The 16,414-nt window shown below is 39.3% G+C and overlaps 3 protein-coding genes across 6 annotated transcripts in view; 1 reads left to right on the forward strand and 2 right to left on the reverse strand.

The window, feature by feature from the left end:
• The window catches only part of taf12 (TAF12 RNA polymerase II, TATA box binding protein (TBP)-associated factor), a 3,832-nt gene extending 2,965 nt beyond the window's left edge, over positions 1–867 (forward strand). The window contains exon 6 of the mRNA XM_035671865.1: positions 165–867. Within this exon, the coding sequence (XP_035527758.1) occupies positions 165–200 (36 nt within the window). The 3' untranslated portion in view covers positions 201–867. The remainder of the gene's footprint in view (positions 1–164) is intronic.
• A 420-nt stretch (positions 868–1,287) lies between these two features.
• Positions 1,288–5,007, reverse strand: rab42b (RAB42, member RAS oncogene family). Of its 3 annotated transcripts, none has more exons than XM_035671863.1 (3): positions 4,155–5,005; positions 3,642–3,864; positions 1,288–2,665 (listed from the first exon to the last, which is right to left on the reverse strand). In XM_035671863.1, exons 1-3 carry the CDS (start codon positions 4,192–4,194, stop codon positions 2,215–2,217), a joined length of 714 nt encoding a protein of 237 aa, XP_035527756.1. In that variant the 5' UTR covers positions 4,195–5,005; the 3' UTR covers positions 1,288–2,214. The 3 variants fall into 3 exon arrangements, with proteins under 3 accessions (XP_035527756.1, XP_035527757.1, XP_035527755.1); XM_035671864.1 differs by having other exon boundaries at positions 4,058–5,004; XM_035671862.1 differs by having other exon boundaries at positions 3,642–5,007.
• A 260-nt stretch (positions 5,008–5,267) lies between these two features.
• LOC118335538 (CTP synthase 1-like) lies at positions 5,268–15,940 on the reverse strand. 2 transcript variants are annotated; one of them, XM_035671861.1, is made up of 18 exons: positions 15,686–15,940; positions 14,491–14,671; positions 14,108–14,278; positions 13,912–14,012; positions 12,730–12,846; positions 12,445–12,528; positions 12,106–12,186; positions 11,750–11,901; positions 10,770–10,902; positions 10,475–10,563; positions 9,809–9,903; positions 8,392–8,454; positions 8,208–8,251; positions 8,023–8,119; positions 7,873–7,928; positions 7,588–7,684; positions 7,287–7,431; positions 6,667–6,745 (listed from the first exon to the last, which is right to left on the reverse strand). In XM_035671861.1, exons 2-18 carry the CDS (start codon positions 14,654–14,656, stop codon positions 6,667–6,669), a joined length of 1,770 nt encoding a protein of 589 aa, XP_035527754.1. In that variant the 5' UTR covers positions 14,657–14,671; positions 15,686–15,940. The 2 variants fall into 2 exon arrangements, with proteins under 2 accessions (XP_035527753.1, XP_035527754.1); XM_035671860.1 differs by lacking the exon at positions 15,686–15,940 and having other exon boundaries at positions 5,268–6,745; positions 14,491–14,656.
• Between the last annotated feature and the right edge of the window lie 474 nt (positions 15,941–16,414).

The following is a 16,414-nucleotide window of genomic DNA, read 5'->3' on the forward strand; positions in this document are numbered from 1 at the left end:
CTTTAATTATTATTGTGTTATATTATATATTGTATATATAAATATATATATATATATATATATATATATATATATATGACAACTGTTGATTATTAATCTTTTGGTTTTATAATCACTTGTAATTGAATACAATACCTAACTGTTTGTATTTGTTCTCGTTTCAGAGAATGGCGCTGATCCGCAAGACAACCAAAAAGTAGCAAGACTGTATGCTAATATGTTGTACCCACTCTGTGTATTGTCTTTTCTTTTTTTGTTTGTTTTTCTTCCTTTTCAACTGGGATTTTTTTTGGACTAATAAAGATGAAAAGATGGTTTGGGTGGGGGTATTTTTTTTTTTTTGACATTAGATAGTGTTTCATCGTCATGACTCCCTAACTTTTGAGTGTTTTGCCAGCACCGTCACACAATAATGTAATTCTTGTCTCTAATTCTGTTTTGTTGCCATTAAGCTAAGCCTGGCAGGACTTCATTGCATTTTGTCAATAAACATTTGCTGGAATACTTCTTTTGGATTGTGACCACTGCTGTATCGGCTTTACCTTTTGATACTCTAGAGCATTTGGATGTGAATGTTACAGATTCATGCCTCCTTAAATTTGTTGTTATCTTGCCAATAATAGATAATCATAGCTGTTATGTCAGAAATTATGGCTCCCCTGTTTACACATTCTACTCATACAATGCTGTTGATTCGTTTTTTGTTTTGTTTTTTAAATAGAGGGTCTATAATAATTCCTACTGCAAAGGGTGGCCACAAATACAGTAAATTGTTTGTCTCTGTTGTTAGACATGTATGTGCTGTTGTGTATTGTTCCTGAATGTAGCAGGTTTTATTACATTAACAATTTCAACCAACCTTGTTAATTATTGTTATTTTTACTTTTGTCTATTTCAGCAAATTACATCTAAATAATGTTAGAATAATTAGTCCTCAGATGTTGACTTTTCACAATGTCTGATTATAAAAAAGAAATTGATGATATTAAACAAAGACATTATGGAGTATGGCTTCTATTGCCAGACTGAACTGACAAAAGTTAGTCAGGGTTTTACCTTGCAACTAACGTAAAACAAAATTCACATAACTGTTCATTAACATTCATTCAGTCATTCATTGTGCTTGAAAGTGGCTCTCTTCACATTTATGACTAATTCCCGGTAGTTGTAAAAATAGCACTGTAATATTGACGACTACGCTAAAGTTTTTAAGGGTTAAGTGGAGCCAAAACATTTAAAACCATGAAATGTAATCAGTTTACTTGTGTATTTGCAGAGACACAAACTAGTGTACAGACAAGTGTTAACGTGTCAGTGAATCTTTAATGTGGGTGCAGCAAAATGAATTGTCTGCATTTTGTATGCAGAAACACAGGAGGCTGTTCATCAGCCAGATGAATAATAATTGCTATAGAAACCTGTCACAACATTTTAAAAGAACAATATCCAAAGGCACCCTAGAGTTTTTATTTAATTCATTTTACAACAGTACCTGAAAACAATCACTCACTCGCAGAATACTATGCAATTATTGGTGATGCAACAAAGCTTTTTCCAGACTACATGGGCCCAAAAGATGTGATGTTTCTAATCTCAGCCAGGGGAACCAATACCTTAACTGTTGCCAGTCATGGAGAGAATGAATGAAAGGAAGAATGTAATTATTTTTGCATCTATTTGGTCACAAACCAAAGTGTTGGGCAAATGGGAATTTTGACCTGATGATGGTGCTAGAGGAAAAGTTAAGAGACCTTGAACGTCTGCAGCAAATTTCACAGCAATCTGATAGTTGTATTTCAACCAAAACCAAATGTCAACCTGGCGGTAAAGCTGCTGAAAAGTCAGTCGGAAACAACCCACTTGAGACATGGATATCTGTGTCATCCTCCAATAAGACCAAAGTGGTGGATCAACAGACCAACGAACATTTCCACGCCACCATCATGGCCAAAGATAACCATTACACAAAATCATTATTTCTAAAGTTAAATCTTCCCCCATTTCAGGAATGTCAAAGTAAAGTCATACAATGTTTCCTCAAATTAGTTTCTGACTAACTGTTAAACTACCTTCACAAAAAAAGGTGCAAATCAGTGTCTTTCATGATGACCACGATATTACAGTAAAATACCACCACAAATCCGGCCTCCTGGGGGCTGGTTTTGGTTCCACAGTAACATGAGTGCATACGGGTGACCACCACCAGTCCACAGTTCAACCACAGCACTTCTTATTGTTCTTAGAGGCTGTGCTGGGCTGTGCCAGGCTGGCTCTCTGTAACTGCAGCGCCTGTGGTGCAGCGCACTTGACTCCATCCCAGCCCTCTTGCAGCTCTACCTCTCCACTCAGCAGACCCTGGTAGACCCGTCGAGTGAGCAGCTCAAAGGCGTCCCTCACATTCTGGCCTGTCTTGGCAGAGACCTCCACATAGGGCATCCCTAGCTGTCCGGCCAGTTTCTCAGCCTCTTCCCGACTCACGACCCTCTCCCCCTGAGCATCTCGGTCATTCTTTTGGCCCACCAGGACAAACAGAACCTTATGCGGCTGCACTCGCTCGCACACTTCACCATGCCACTCCTTAATATGATCAAAGGAGGCTCGGTTGGTTATGTCAAACACCAGGAGGCCTCCGACAGAGTTGCGGTAATAAGAACGGGTGACCGACCTGAGGAAAGAAGAGACACACATGAGAAAAATGTAAAAAGAGGGAGGAGGTTTGTATTTCAACACATGAAAACCTTCCAACGCATTCACTAGTGCAGAGTTCAGACTTTGCTACCAACTTATTTCCTGTTCCAGTGAGCAAATAATCAGCTGATTATCTGCACTGTTTGAGTTGAGCTTTTTTAGATAAGCAGATTGACAAAGAGTCTGTTTCTTTGTAACAAATTGATAACCACTATGTTTTTTTCACCCTAATCATGAAACCGTCAAGAGGCACATAGTTCCCCCATGAGTCACTGAATGTTTAAACCAAAGGAAAGGCTTAATAAAGGGTCCTCCCTGCAGCCAGTCTGTAAAAATGTACTCCTTGAGTAGAATACTTCTGTATGAAAACAAACCTGATTTGGCTGAGCTTTTAGCTGACTCAAGTGGGATTAGCAGGCTACAGATACCATGCAGAGAGGAGGTAAACACAAACAGGCACTGTTTGCAATTTGCTACGGTTCATTCAACTGGAGAACTGAAATAATGAATTTAGAGACAGAATGAAACATGTTACTCCTAGTTTTTTATGAAATATGCTGAGCAGGAAGAATAATGACTTTTCAAAAATCGGCCTTTTCCACTTCAAGCATTACACATACTGCATCTCTGTACACATTGCACACTTGTGAGGGTGACAGTGTGGTTACACAGTCATAGCTGAAAGCAAACACTGATCAAGAGCTCCGTTGTGAATAGAATAACCAGTGGTAGTTTTATTTGGGTAGTATATTTGCATACAAGTGAGTAATTTCTTTAAATATTCGTCATAGGAATGGGAGAATAAGAATCCTTTGTTTTACTGTCTTATACAAAGACACATAGTGCCACTAAGCCTGGTGCATATAAAGAAAGTATTTTTGATATATGAAGACATCCAATAGTGCAAAGACAGACACCTCACCCCATTTGTCACAAGATGAGTTTATCCTCACCTGAACCTCTCCTGTCCAGCTGTGTCCCAGAACTGCAACTTGACACGGACCCCCGGCTCCACCTCCAGGAAGTGAACATAGAAGTCGACGCCCACCGTCTGGTTGATGGACTCCATGAACAAGTCTTCAGTGTAGCGTTTCAGCAAGGAAGACTTGCCCACTGTGGAATCCCCCAGCATGATGATCCTAAACTGGTACTGCCACAAAGTCAGATCCATTGTTGCTAGTAAACAAAAAAAGAAAAAAAGAAAATAGGATAAAAACAGTGAGCACAGCTTGTGAGGATACAAAGGTATATAGGGAAAGTTGTGGGAAAGTGAGAAAGAAATAAGACATGCACTGCAGGAATTATAAAAGGGCTGTATATAAGGTAAAGAATGGTTAAGGAGGAATATACTGAACAGCCTAGATGATACCATGGGGGATGGAGTCCCCACACCAGCTTCCCACCAATTGGTTCCCTATCTTTGATCCTCCAAATATTGAGAAACAACCACAGCAGCCACTCCTTACAAATGTCACAACTGGTAGAGCAGTCCGTATTCAGAGTCATCCCAAACTCCTATTTCCACTGACGGCTGCAGCACAAGTCTGTCAGTCTCATTCCCATGGTAGCTCATCAAATCCTCTGAAGTCTAGAACAGCTATGTAGAGTAATCTGTCCCACAGTAGATCCCAGTAGCGCTGCAGTTCTCATCTGAGTTCCTGATCTTAACTGCTACTGTAAGCATGTGCATGAGCGCGCTGTGTAGAGGTGTGTTCTTCTAAAGTCTTGTTGCCTGTTGATACTTGACAAAAGGTGGGGCAAAACCACAAGGACATAGGGAGGGCTGTTGAGGAAAGGGAGGGCCCAGATGTGGGAGAAAAAAAGGGAGGCGTGGATTATAAGGAAGTAGTAGTTGAATTTTATACTGTATCAAGGAAAACAGTGCGGTTTCCTGCTGTCACCAGCTCATAACTTTATGCCATCATTAACAATCAGGCAATTCTTATGACTTTATGGTCTTGTTCATAGAGTGAACATTGTTACCTAAAAAGGGAAGTTGATAACAATGCAGCTTTAAATTCCATGGGAAACGCTCGGCCAGGCTCAGGATATGCAATTCATTTTTCTACAATAGGTTTGTTGGAGGTTATATTTACATTAAATATTTTAGTGATGACTTCATGTCTGCTTACTTGATTTAGTCATTGTGGATAGTAGTTTTAGTATTAAACATAGGTGCCATCTATGGTCCAAATACACATTGACATTGTAAACACACAACTAGACACAGGTATCATTCCCAAATTGATTGAGCTTTCACCAGAGTATCACTAGATAACAAACAATAGGATTTAGTTCTTAATTTATTGTGTTCTTTGTAGGGTGTTATGAGTAGGGCAGCCTCTAGGAGGGGGGGGGGGCTTTATTTTTGTAAATACAGTGGGCACCAGTGTTTTTTAAGTGCACCTAAACACCAAAATACACTGGAAATAGTGCTTTCCGTAAATACAAAGCTTTTCAGTCTCTTTTAACAATGTGTAAGAGTTGCATGTCTTTTAAGAGTTTTACTTCAAAATTAAAGTGTCTCGTAAAAAGCAGAACTTGCTATGATTCTCAGGTCCACTAGAAAAAAGGCCAGATTGTCAAGAGGAATAAAAATATATTTATTCAGAATAAACATATATCACAACATGCATGCATCTGAACTTCATAAATATAAAAATATGGCATGTTTTTCATATATTGGGGTCACCAAGAGATAAATTAAGGCAGTGGCAGCAATGCTTTAACCATCTTGGTCCAGTGATGATTCAATATCAATCAGTTTGACAAGACTAGAAGTGAAAATGTAACTTGGAAGCTTGATGCTTATCATCTACAGTTGGCTGTACTTGAGATCCAGATAATTTTTCATGCCAAGTTTCTTTTTCAGTTAATACTGTTGACTCAAGGGTCAATTTCAGTTGGGAGAATTGTCAGATGACTGCGCATCAGCATAATTCATTTTAGGAAGTTACGGGTCAGATACGGCAGTAAAAGGCAATGGAGTTCAAAACTGTGTTTGTTGATGTCAGCAGGAAGAAGGTCTCACACATAAAAGTCATGTAACCTGAACTGGTAGCACAACTTTTTGGTCCAATCTAATCTTGCTGTATGGATTTGCATGCACACTATGTAACACAGTGCAAGATTATTTAAAACCAGTATAGCATGTAGTTCACATTTTGGTACCGTAAGCCCAAATGAGTATTTTGAAGCTGGTATTAAAACCTTAAATAAGAAATACACTAATACAGAAAATAAAATTGTAAGAGACAAACATTTTAAAGAGGTACATGTATCAATGATATGTCTAAGTGTCACAACACAGGTAAAAAGTTGCAAACAACCGTATGAAGTCATGTTCCTTAGGAGTGTTTTTATCCGTTGGATTGGATTGATCTGCAGGATGACTGCCCCAAGAAGAAACCCGATTGCACAGACCCTGAATCCTACCCTAACTATTTGCCACTGTTGCTTCCTGCAAACCGGTCTGCTTATTCTGAACTAGTCATTAGTTTTCTATCTTACTGCGAAATACTGCAAAACACACTATCCATCTCTTCACAATTTTGCCCAAGGATCATGAGTTTAAAGTTGCAAGACATTGCACATGCTATATATATTAAGAGACTGATGTCTACCCATTCCACCCATGTCTCACCCTATTCTGTTTTCTTTTTCATTTAACGTCAGTTTTCTGTACAGGTATTCCACAATGTCTTTTTTATACAATTGTCCCATGTTTATTCTAGCTTTTGCTTACTGCAGCCAAAGTAAAGCCCCATGCAGTTAACCACAAGACATCCCTTTACCTTTATACAATCAGTGAAGGCAGAATATATTTAGAATATGAATTTACAACACATTGTACCAAGTGTAACAGTTCAATAAAGTTTGGTTGTGCATCATCAGTTAAGGGCAGACCTGCTTTCTTCTGGGCCTTGCATTTACCTGCATGAGTGACACACAAACCCAATAACTACGTGTGTTTTAGTCTCAGGACAATGAGGGGAACTTCAGCTCGCTGATGTCTGCTTCAGGAGAGCTGCTGCCGCTGCTGCTGCTGTAAGTGTCCCTGCAATGGTAGATGAATACATAAAATGAGTATTAAAGCAGGAATGCCTGACAGGGATTGCTTCATTGTGATTGCAGGTGCAATGATGAACAGTGTCATTGTAAACTATACCTGTACTACCCATGGGCCTTTTGATATAATTACACTGCAGAATAGAAAGATGTACTCACATGTCTCAATCAAAGCTAAGGTAGATCTTAGATTTTAACCATGTTATGTCAGTTAACGGATTAAATATTAAAAAACATATCCCATGTGTTTAAATGTGATTTAATGCCACTACTAAACAAACCACTTTTAAATTGAATTCAGACAATACTTTAGTCTGTGTAGAGGAGGGGGGAAAAAAGATATAAATAAAATAAAATATGAAGCACTGGATTAACAATTGATATAATTTACCATTTAATTTATTGCAAAATTGTCAAAAAACTTGTCAGAGAACTAACAATAGTTAGAGCTAAACCTATAAATTGTGAGCATCATACAGTAATTTAGAGGTTTCATGTGAATAATACAACACAACACTGTCGGAGCTAACCGTGGAGAAAGGCGACAACCCTTGCCCAGGTAGCTTTGGAGTTTTCCTGCAGCGGCCAGCAGGAGACCAAAGTATGGAGGAGAAGGTTTGATGGGCCTTGAGGTAAACTCGGGATGGTACTGGACTCCAACAAAGTAACAATGATCTGAAACAACAAAGACGGATTCTAGCATGTGACATACATTACATGTATAGAAACAAGGGAGAATTTGAGGCAAAGCTGTTTCAGAAACAGTAGAGATGACAAAAGTACATCCCAAAGAGCAGCTAGGTTATACACAGAATGTTGTATTCCACTCACTCTCCAATTCAATGACCTCCATTCTTTCTCCTTCCACATCCTGGCCGACAAACTGAAGACCCTTTTTTTCAAAGTGGTGTTTCAGCTCAGGGTTAACCTAAGATGAGCAAAGGCTAAATTATTCAGGAAAGGTTTTTAAAAAATGTTTTTTTTCATTTTTATTATAATACCACAAAACCAGATCTGGACACAAAAAATTAAAAACGTCTTGCAGCGTGTACAGACCGAATAAGAAGCTTTGCACTCCTAAACAAAAAGATTTAAAACCTTGTTTTTGGTCTCTACCTCAAATCTGTGTCTGTGCCTCTCGTCAACATAGTCCACATCTCCGTACAGTTTTCCTAGAACAATGAAATATCAGTCATCAGAAACACAATGGAGCTGGACATGATCAAAAAGCCAACAGTCTACATTTAATTCAAGGAGGATACATACTCAGTACACTGGCGGAGGATTTGAAAATGGTCCGCCTCTTCCCTAACCTCATAGTGCCACCCATCTGCCCTGGGTTGTGCTCTGGCATGTCAATCACCTGTCAAGATCGAACAACATGCTAAAACCATTCCAGTCAAGACTGCTGATATGATGTGATGTAAGCATGGCAGAAAAAGATAACCTACCACAGGGTATTGGGATTCTGGATTAAATTCTGTGGAGTTGGCGTCTGAAAAAGATGCAAGCAAAACTGATAAAAGCTCAGATCAACTTCCCAACACATCTATGGTTCTTTCATCATTAAATTAGAACCCAACGGGATAGAATTTTACTTAGCAGAGTCCCAAGTTGAACTTAGCAATTACTCACCTTCCCATCCGAGAACATTGCGGGCAAACTCGCACACTGCCAGCTGCATGCCTAAACAAACCCCTGCACAAAACAAGACCAGCAAGATTCTTGAATAATGAGAGCTATTGTAAGGATTCATAAATAAACAAAGACTAAACACGACCCCACTGTGCAAACCACTTACATGACTAACACTACTGTATTTGCATATGATTATACAGTGCCTATAAAAAAGTATTCACGTCTCTTTGGACTGTTTCATCTTTCATCCTTTTTATTTATTTATTTTTTTACAACTTTGAATGTTTTAAGTGGATGCAATTACGTTTTTTTTCTGATTAAAACAAGATTCTTTAATGTCAAGTGAGAACAAATTTCTACAAATGGATCTAAATTATATACACATATAATACACAAATTAACTGACTGCAGAGGTATTCATGCCCTTCAGGCCTATAGTCACCTTTGGCAGCAATTTCAGCATTAAATTTATACATAGTGGGTACAGTGGGTCTGTAACAACCTCAACACATTTTCTTTCTGAGCTATCTTTGCATAATTGCTCAGACTATGTAAAGTTGCATCGAGATTAGATGGAGTTACTGAGCAGCAATGTCCTGCAACACTTTCTCATTTGGTTTTGGAGATCTAGGCTCTGACGGGGCTTTCACATTCAACCCATTAATGAAGTTTGACTATGTTTAGTATGTTAACGAAAAGCCCCACAACATTTTTCCCACCCCATTTGAGGATATGCCAAATCTACTGACAAAGTAGATTTTATTTTTAAAAGATTTACTCCTGAAGTTGTTCTGAATCCAATCCAACATTGACATATTTTTGAGATGAATTTCTTTTTCAATTTTTCAACAACTAAAAAAAAAAACTATAGTTGGAAAAACTTGCACTGTAGCCTCATACTACCGATTTGAAAAATCAACAATTATCGTGGCAGTTTTTCCTTCAAGATTTCTCGGAATTATGCCCTTCACAAACCTTCCGGCGGTTGTTGAACAGAAACAACCCCATAGCATGATGCTGCCATACAGATGATGGGCAATAGCCTTAATATGCACTTTCTTTCTTTCTTTCTTTCTGGGCTGCACCAGTGATGATACAAGTGCGCCTACATCCCCTGTGATTTAGTTTTGTAAACAATAAAACATTGTCCCAACAAGTCCAAAGTAGCAAATAACTTCTTAGAGACAATGTAGTTGTTTTAACCACAGTAGTGCAAGTATGAAGCTGCATACCAAGAAATAATTCTTGGTATGCAGATATACCCTTAGTATTTCTTATCTTAACATTAAACACATAGGAGGGAACATTTTTGTGTCTAGACACCAACAGGTTTGCTCATAGCATGAAATCTTACAACTTGATACGATGAAGAAGGCAGAACTTATGAGACAAAGTAGTCTCGTATCTCTCTTACCCAGGAATGGCTTATTCTGTTTCCTAGCCCAGTTAATAGCCAGCATCTTGCCTTCTGTCCCTCTCACACCAAAACCTCCTGGTACCAACACACCACTGTGGGCAGGAAGAAAGGAATGACAGCCTCAGTTGATCTTATAAGTTAGTCCAAAATTTTTTTGAGACATTACACAAATGCCTGTATAGAGAGACACATTACTGACAATGTGAGTTAAAAACAGAAACAACAGCTTGCTGATCTAAGTATTCCAACCCTCTGTCACTGCATATTTAGAAGCAGCGTAGGGGCAAAATGCTGGACAGCCATTAGTATGTGGAAATGATTACTCGTAATCTTATTAGGATACACAGCCCTTCCCCACAGACTTTTAAAGCTAATCCATCAAAAAAAAAAAAAGCACCATGCTGAATGCCAGCTTGAATATAACCAAAAAGATTTAACTGGTACATACATACATTGCAGATGTAATCTATGAATGAAGATGTAATAAAACATTATGAATTTCTACAAAGAACATAATTTCTATGAAGCGGCATAAACCGATGGACGTGACAGCACTCTGCTGCCATCATGTGGTATAGTGAGTGTAAAACTGAATATTGATGCAAGTTTTCAACATCATCCAAGCCTACTGGCATATGGGTCTTACCGAGTTTGTCTACTTACTGAGAACTGCAGAGTTTTTGCCAGGCCTCATGGTATTTCACTGGCTCCTCTTCCAGAGTGGTAGGTTCCAGGTCTGCAGAGTCTATGTACTTTAGGAATAACAAATAGCATCATTTGGAATAAGATCAATCAAAAATCAGGGCCAACAGGCTAAATACAGTATAAATATGGGTCATTATTATCATTTTGCAAGTTTTAAAGGTGTTCCATAACAGCAGTCAACACATAAACAGTGATGTTAAATTTAGAAATCAATACTGTATACAAAATATAAAAGTTTGAAATATTTCCATACCTTAACCTCTAGTTTGTGATTAACGGCAAGGGCTGAATGCTCTAGGGCCTTGATAACAGAGGTGTAGGAGTCAGCTAATTTTGTGTATTTCCCCACAAGGGCTATGGAAACATGCTCCAAGAGACGGTCAGATCTGAATAAAGAGGGAGATTATTCACAGTGCTGACCTGGTGCATCATTTAATTATAACTTCACAGCTTCTCACAGAATAATTCAACATTCAGCCATTCAACCTTCACAGTGTGCTGTAGCGACTCAATACTTGATTTTTTAGAATTAAACACTCTTTTCTTTTGTTAGTGTCAACTTGCTTGAGTGATTATAGTGACTGTTCCATAACTGTAAGGTAAATGGTTTGTATCCCTTTCCTTACTAACCTTGCCAGGGAGCTGGACTAAGAAGGAGGGCTGACCAATAAATTGCATTTTCAATGTCAATGTGATATGAACATGTGCAATGAACACATAACAAAAGAGTGAGTGAGTAAAAAACTAAAAACATACTTAACAATACACTGTTCAACCAGCATAAACATGTAAACGTGTAGAAGCCATATATGCACTGTGCACAGTCTCTCATCCACCTCGGCTGTTTTACAAAAGAACAGCACGCTAGTACAGCTACAAACTAACAAGCTAAAACAAAAACTATATTTAGTCTGATTAGGTTGGTTTGTCACATTCTTAAATACTAAATTAACCAAATACTTGTGTAAGGCACTGAATCACATCAGAGGTGGACAGCCAAAGACAGACAGGAAAGGGAGGCAGAGGGAGGGGGGATGACGCGCAGCAAAGGGCCGCCGCAACTCCGGTAACATGGGTCGCCAGCTCTACCAACTGAGCTAACCGCGCCCTAAACTTCCGTATTTTTAAAACCCTCAAACCCTTTTCCAAACACAATCCAACAACGACTTCCCACGGTCAAGTTATTCCCTTACAAACCTCGAGCAAAGTTGGAAAAGTTAGTATCTTCTTTACCTGTCAGCCATCTCCTTCCACTTTGAGAGCATCTTCCTGGGCTTCATTTCGACATGCAGGTTCAGCCGCTGACAGAAGTAGCTCACAACACCCTGGTTCTCCAGCAGAAGGGGTACTTTGTAGACTGAGGAGACATCTTGAACACAGATCACCTGGAAAAATTTACGAAACATGTTCTTTCAGCTTTGTTTTTTTATTTATAAAAAGCTAACATTGTTGACATTTTTACACTGAGATTAATTTACAACATAATTGTCCCCAGAAATGATACATCCCAGCACACTGAAATGGATGACAACATGAATTGTATTTTTGTTGTAGAAAAAAAAAAAAAGGTATAGTCACACACACTTCACCTGTGTGGGCTCAACATGACAGAACATGGAGATCTTCTCCTTGACAGCCGTTTCTAGTGGCATCGAACAGCGGCACATAATCTGACAAAAAACAATGTTTATGTTTTTATCACAATATACAACAGGACCAGGACAAAGCCTCAAAGATTCCCCCATAAACTCATATCTTAAATTTGACGTCAGATTTTATTTTGTTGTGTACACTATGACATGAATACATAACCAAGAATCATTGTGTATAGATTTATACACATAGAGGGAAAGTTGAGGCATGGCTGGTTTGTAACTCCGGTACAGGAGGGTATGCCAAATTTAAAAACAAATTATAATCTGACTCACCAAATCTGGCGACAAGCCCAGCCCTCTGAGCTCTCGGACACTGTTCTGGGTCGGTTTGGTTTTTTGCTCTCCTGTCGTATTGGGCTGAGGACACAAAAGCAAATTCACCTAAATTGTAACATACGTGTGTGAAAAATAAAACAGTGGTGATGTTTACTGTTGTGTGGTGAAGCTGTAGATTGCAACCAACTAAAACTCACCTCAACCAAGATTGTAATGTGAAAGTGTTAACATGTTTTGTAAGCATGAAACAAATAATATGATGTGTTCACCAGTGTGCCATACCTGTGGTACCAGGCTGACATGGATGTTACAGAAGTTCTCCCTCTTCACCTTGAACTGGAACTGTCTGAAGGCCTCAATGAAGGGCATGCTCTCAATGTCCCCTACTGTGCCTCCCAGCTGTTGACAGAAAACACCAGCTTAGACCACATGAATGCGTGCATAAAGACACTCGGTTTTGTCAGCACTTCACATAACCCTGACACAGCCTTAGAAGACAGTCCATAGTACTGTCAGAACTGGTTTTGATGTACTCCCTGAAAAGAGAACAGCTGGAGGCAATGCAGGTTTATTCGCATAGCACCTTTCAATAACAAGCCAATTAAAAAGTGCTTTATATAATACAGAAGGTATTAGTGAAAGTATATAAAACAAAAGGTCATATAAAAAGACACGCATAAATAGGATTTTAAGACACAGCACAAAAGCACTGTCTAAAGCTTAACTTAATAAAATACAATGGACAACTGAGAATTGGGGCAGTTTGTTCTAGATATGGTGTTTAAAACTGGCTGCTACTTCTCCCTGAAGTCCTCGAGGACCTGAGAGGTGTAGATGCTTTATAACAGAGCAGCAGATCAGAACTGTATTTTGGCCCTAAACCTTCAGTGTTTTATAAACCGGTATAAAACAGTTGTATTTTTAAATCAATTCTTTGACAAACAGGAAGTCTGTGTAAAGTTATGTGATCTAGCAGCAGAATTCTGAATCAGCTGCAGCTGTCTGGTTGTTTTTTGCAGTACAGGCAGTGTTGGTCGAGCATAATTAAGATAAATTAATAGACATGTTTTTCTAAATCCTGCTAAGACATGTCTTGTAATTCCTGATATATTCTTAAGGCAATAGGATGCTGATTTTGTAGTTGTCTTAATGTGGATGTTAAAATATAGGTCTATAGCATACTTATACAGACACTCAAATCAATTTTTAAATCCCTTGACTTTTTTAAGTTTTTCGAAATAATGTTTTTGCTCACAGATCCATATGTGTAAGTTCAGCAGTTTCTCCCACTTCTTGGTGAGTGGTGCCAATATTTTATATTGCTTCAGGCAACATTCCTGGTTTCATTTCTGATCGATAACCTCCTCTATTTCTCTTCAACGCACTAATTAAATGTGCAGGTTAAAAAAACAAGTGTAAATATACTACACTGAGAATGGAGACAAGTACTTAATACCAAATTACCTCTATGACACAAACTTGAGGCTCCACATCGTCCTCATCTACTGGGATCTTGGCCTGCTTCATTACCCACTCCTGGATTGCATCTGTGATGTGGGGTACCACTGAAAACAGATTTATAGCATAAGAGTCATAAAAAACCCAATCAACATAGCTCTTGTAAAACTCTCTGTTTTACAGACACCCTGGGTACACTCACCCTGTACAGTCTTGCCCAGGTAATCTCCCCTCCTCTCCTTGTTGATGACCGACTGGTAGATCTTTCCAGTGGTGAGGTTGTTGTCTCTGGTCAGACGGATGTCAAGGAAACGCTCATAGTTCCCCAAGTCCAGATCCACCTCCCCACCGTCATCAAGAACAAAAACTTCACCTGTAAAACAGACATTATATCCGTCAATGAGTGAGTGAAAGAGCAGATCCAAAACAGGCAGAAATTCAGTGCTTTGCTCACTCACACAACACACAACTATTGTATGGATGCCCCACAGCAGCCAGCAAGGGGTGGTTTGTCCACCCCAATAGGCCAAATGCTGTAACATCTCGTCAAATATTAAATAACAACTGCAAGACTGAACCACTCACCATGTTCATACGGGGAAAAGGTGCCAGCATCAATATTGATATACGGATCGATTTTGATGGCTGTGACGTGAAGGCCGCAGGACTTAAGGATTGTTCCCACGCTGCTGGCAATGATACCCTTCCCAATACCAGATATGACACCACCAGTAACCAGGATGTACTTCATAGTGGCATGTGAACACTAAAAAACACACACACACACAAAACAAGTACACACGTATTCAATAAATAACTAAAAATACATTGCAATTATCGTCCAACTCAACCAGTTCAACCACATGTGTCATGAAGAGAGCTCATGCAATGCATAATGAGTACAATATGAGCTGTGGGCTATTACTAGAGTGGAGTACTAAACAGCCCTGCAACTTCATTTATATGATATGTATTAGTATTGTATGTAACGTTTCTCACAGGAATAACATTGGAACTAGTGGTCTGTTTTACTCAAGGTATTCCAGTGTTTACACAAACCAAACATAGTCAATCTGGAGGTAGTAATAGTTTATTACTATGTTTAGAGACTTGAAGGTTGGCCCTAACCATTTGTTTACATCTGTATCGCATATTGTGCTTTCCATCCGCACAACGCATGGTGACATTGAACGACTGAATCCGAACAAACAAGAGGGCACCCACCCTAAACTGAGGGTGTGTTTGAAGTGCGGAAATCTTGCAGATACTGCAGATTTATACTCACTCACACAACCGGAAATGAGTGGCGGGAAAGTCCTGCAACACAATAAGCCCGCAAAACACAGAGCAAGAGACTCCAGAGAGCTTTGTGTGTTACTTCAGGCCAGTAATCTTATTATGATGCCAACCTTCATTGTCAGTAATGGAGTCCTGAATGCATTATAGTAAATAGGAACGGCTGTGTTTGGCCTAGCTCACTTTACACAAACTGCTTTGACCCAGCCGGTTTTGCCGGCGGAATATTAACTTTTTTTTTTTTTTTTTTTACCTGGTTTCTTTTTAAATGAAAATGTAAATCGACACTGAGGTAAAGTTAATATGTGACTTGCACGGCTACATCAGCAGCTAACTAACAAGCTAACGTTAGCCAACGTAGAGGTAACATTAGCAAACTGTCACCAATTTCTACACAACAACAACTAACAAACTAACTTGAGAGCATTTTAGGTCGAGTCTCCAGCACACCGTGGCATTTTCTAAAACGCACAAAAGCACTTACCTAACGACTAAAGACACGGTGTCGGTGGGTCTAGCCTCAGAAACTGTCTTGAATTTGAACTAACCCTACGGTTATTTACGAAGCACCTGGCTCCCCGTTCTCACTGCTGCACAAACACGTGTAGGTGAAGCTGACTGATCCACTTTCTCCGGAGAGCTCAGCTTGTCTCTTTCCGTTTGCCGCCTGGGTAACCGCGTGCCCTCTGCGCTGCCTGTCAGGCAGGTCGTAGTCCACCGCCCCCCCAGGATCCACCAATCGGGTGGATGAACTGCAGGGTTCGCTTCGTGTGAAAAGTCTCATTGAGAAGCTGAACTTCTGGGCGACAATTATTTCCCTCCCCCCACCACTAAAAAATCCTTGTGTTTTCACCATATGACGTCACATGCATTGGCGTGAATGACGTATTTCAAGGTCAGTGCTCAAGTTATCGTAATGACGATGGACATTCATTCAAATGGATCGGCCTCATTTAAACATAACATTGGACAACATTGCCCTGTCCTTGTATACTGGAGGTTGAACATCTTTGCTATTACTGTTTTTGGACATTATGTTAAATATCAACATATTTAAGTGCACTGATGGTGTGACCCACACAAAGACCATCATCACTCGGGCTAACCAGAAGCCATGGCTGACAGGGGAAAATTGTAAAAATTAAAAAAAAATTCTATTTGAAAAACAATTTCTGTTGTGAAATTGAATGTTTACTTTTAGTATTAGGAAATG

The sequence above is a fragment of the Morone saxatilis genome, unplaced genomic scaffold (genome assembly GCF_004916995.1).
Source record: "Morone saxatilis isolate NCDOM2014 unplaced genomic scaffold, NCSU_SB_2.0 Contig24, whole genome shotgun sequence".
Lineage (NCBI taxonomy): Eukaryota > Metazoa > Chordata > Actinopteri > Moronidae > Morone > Morone saxatilis.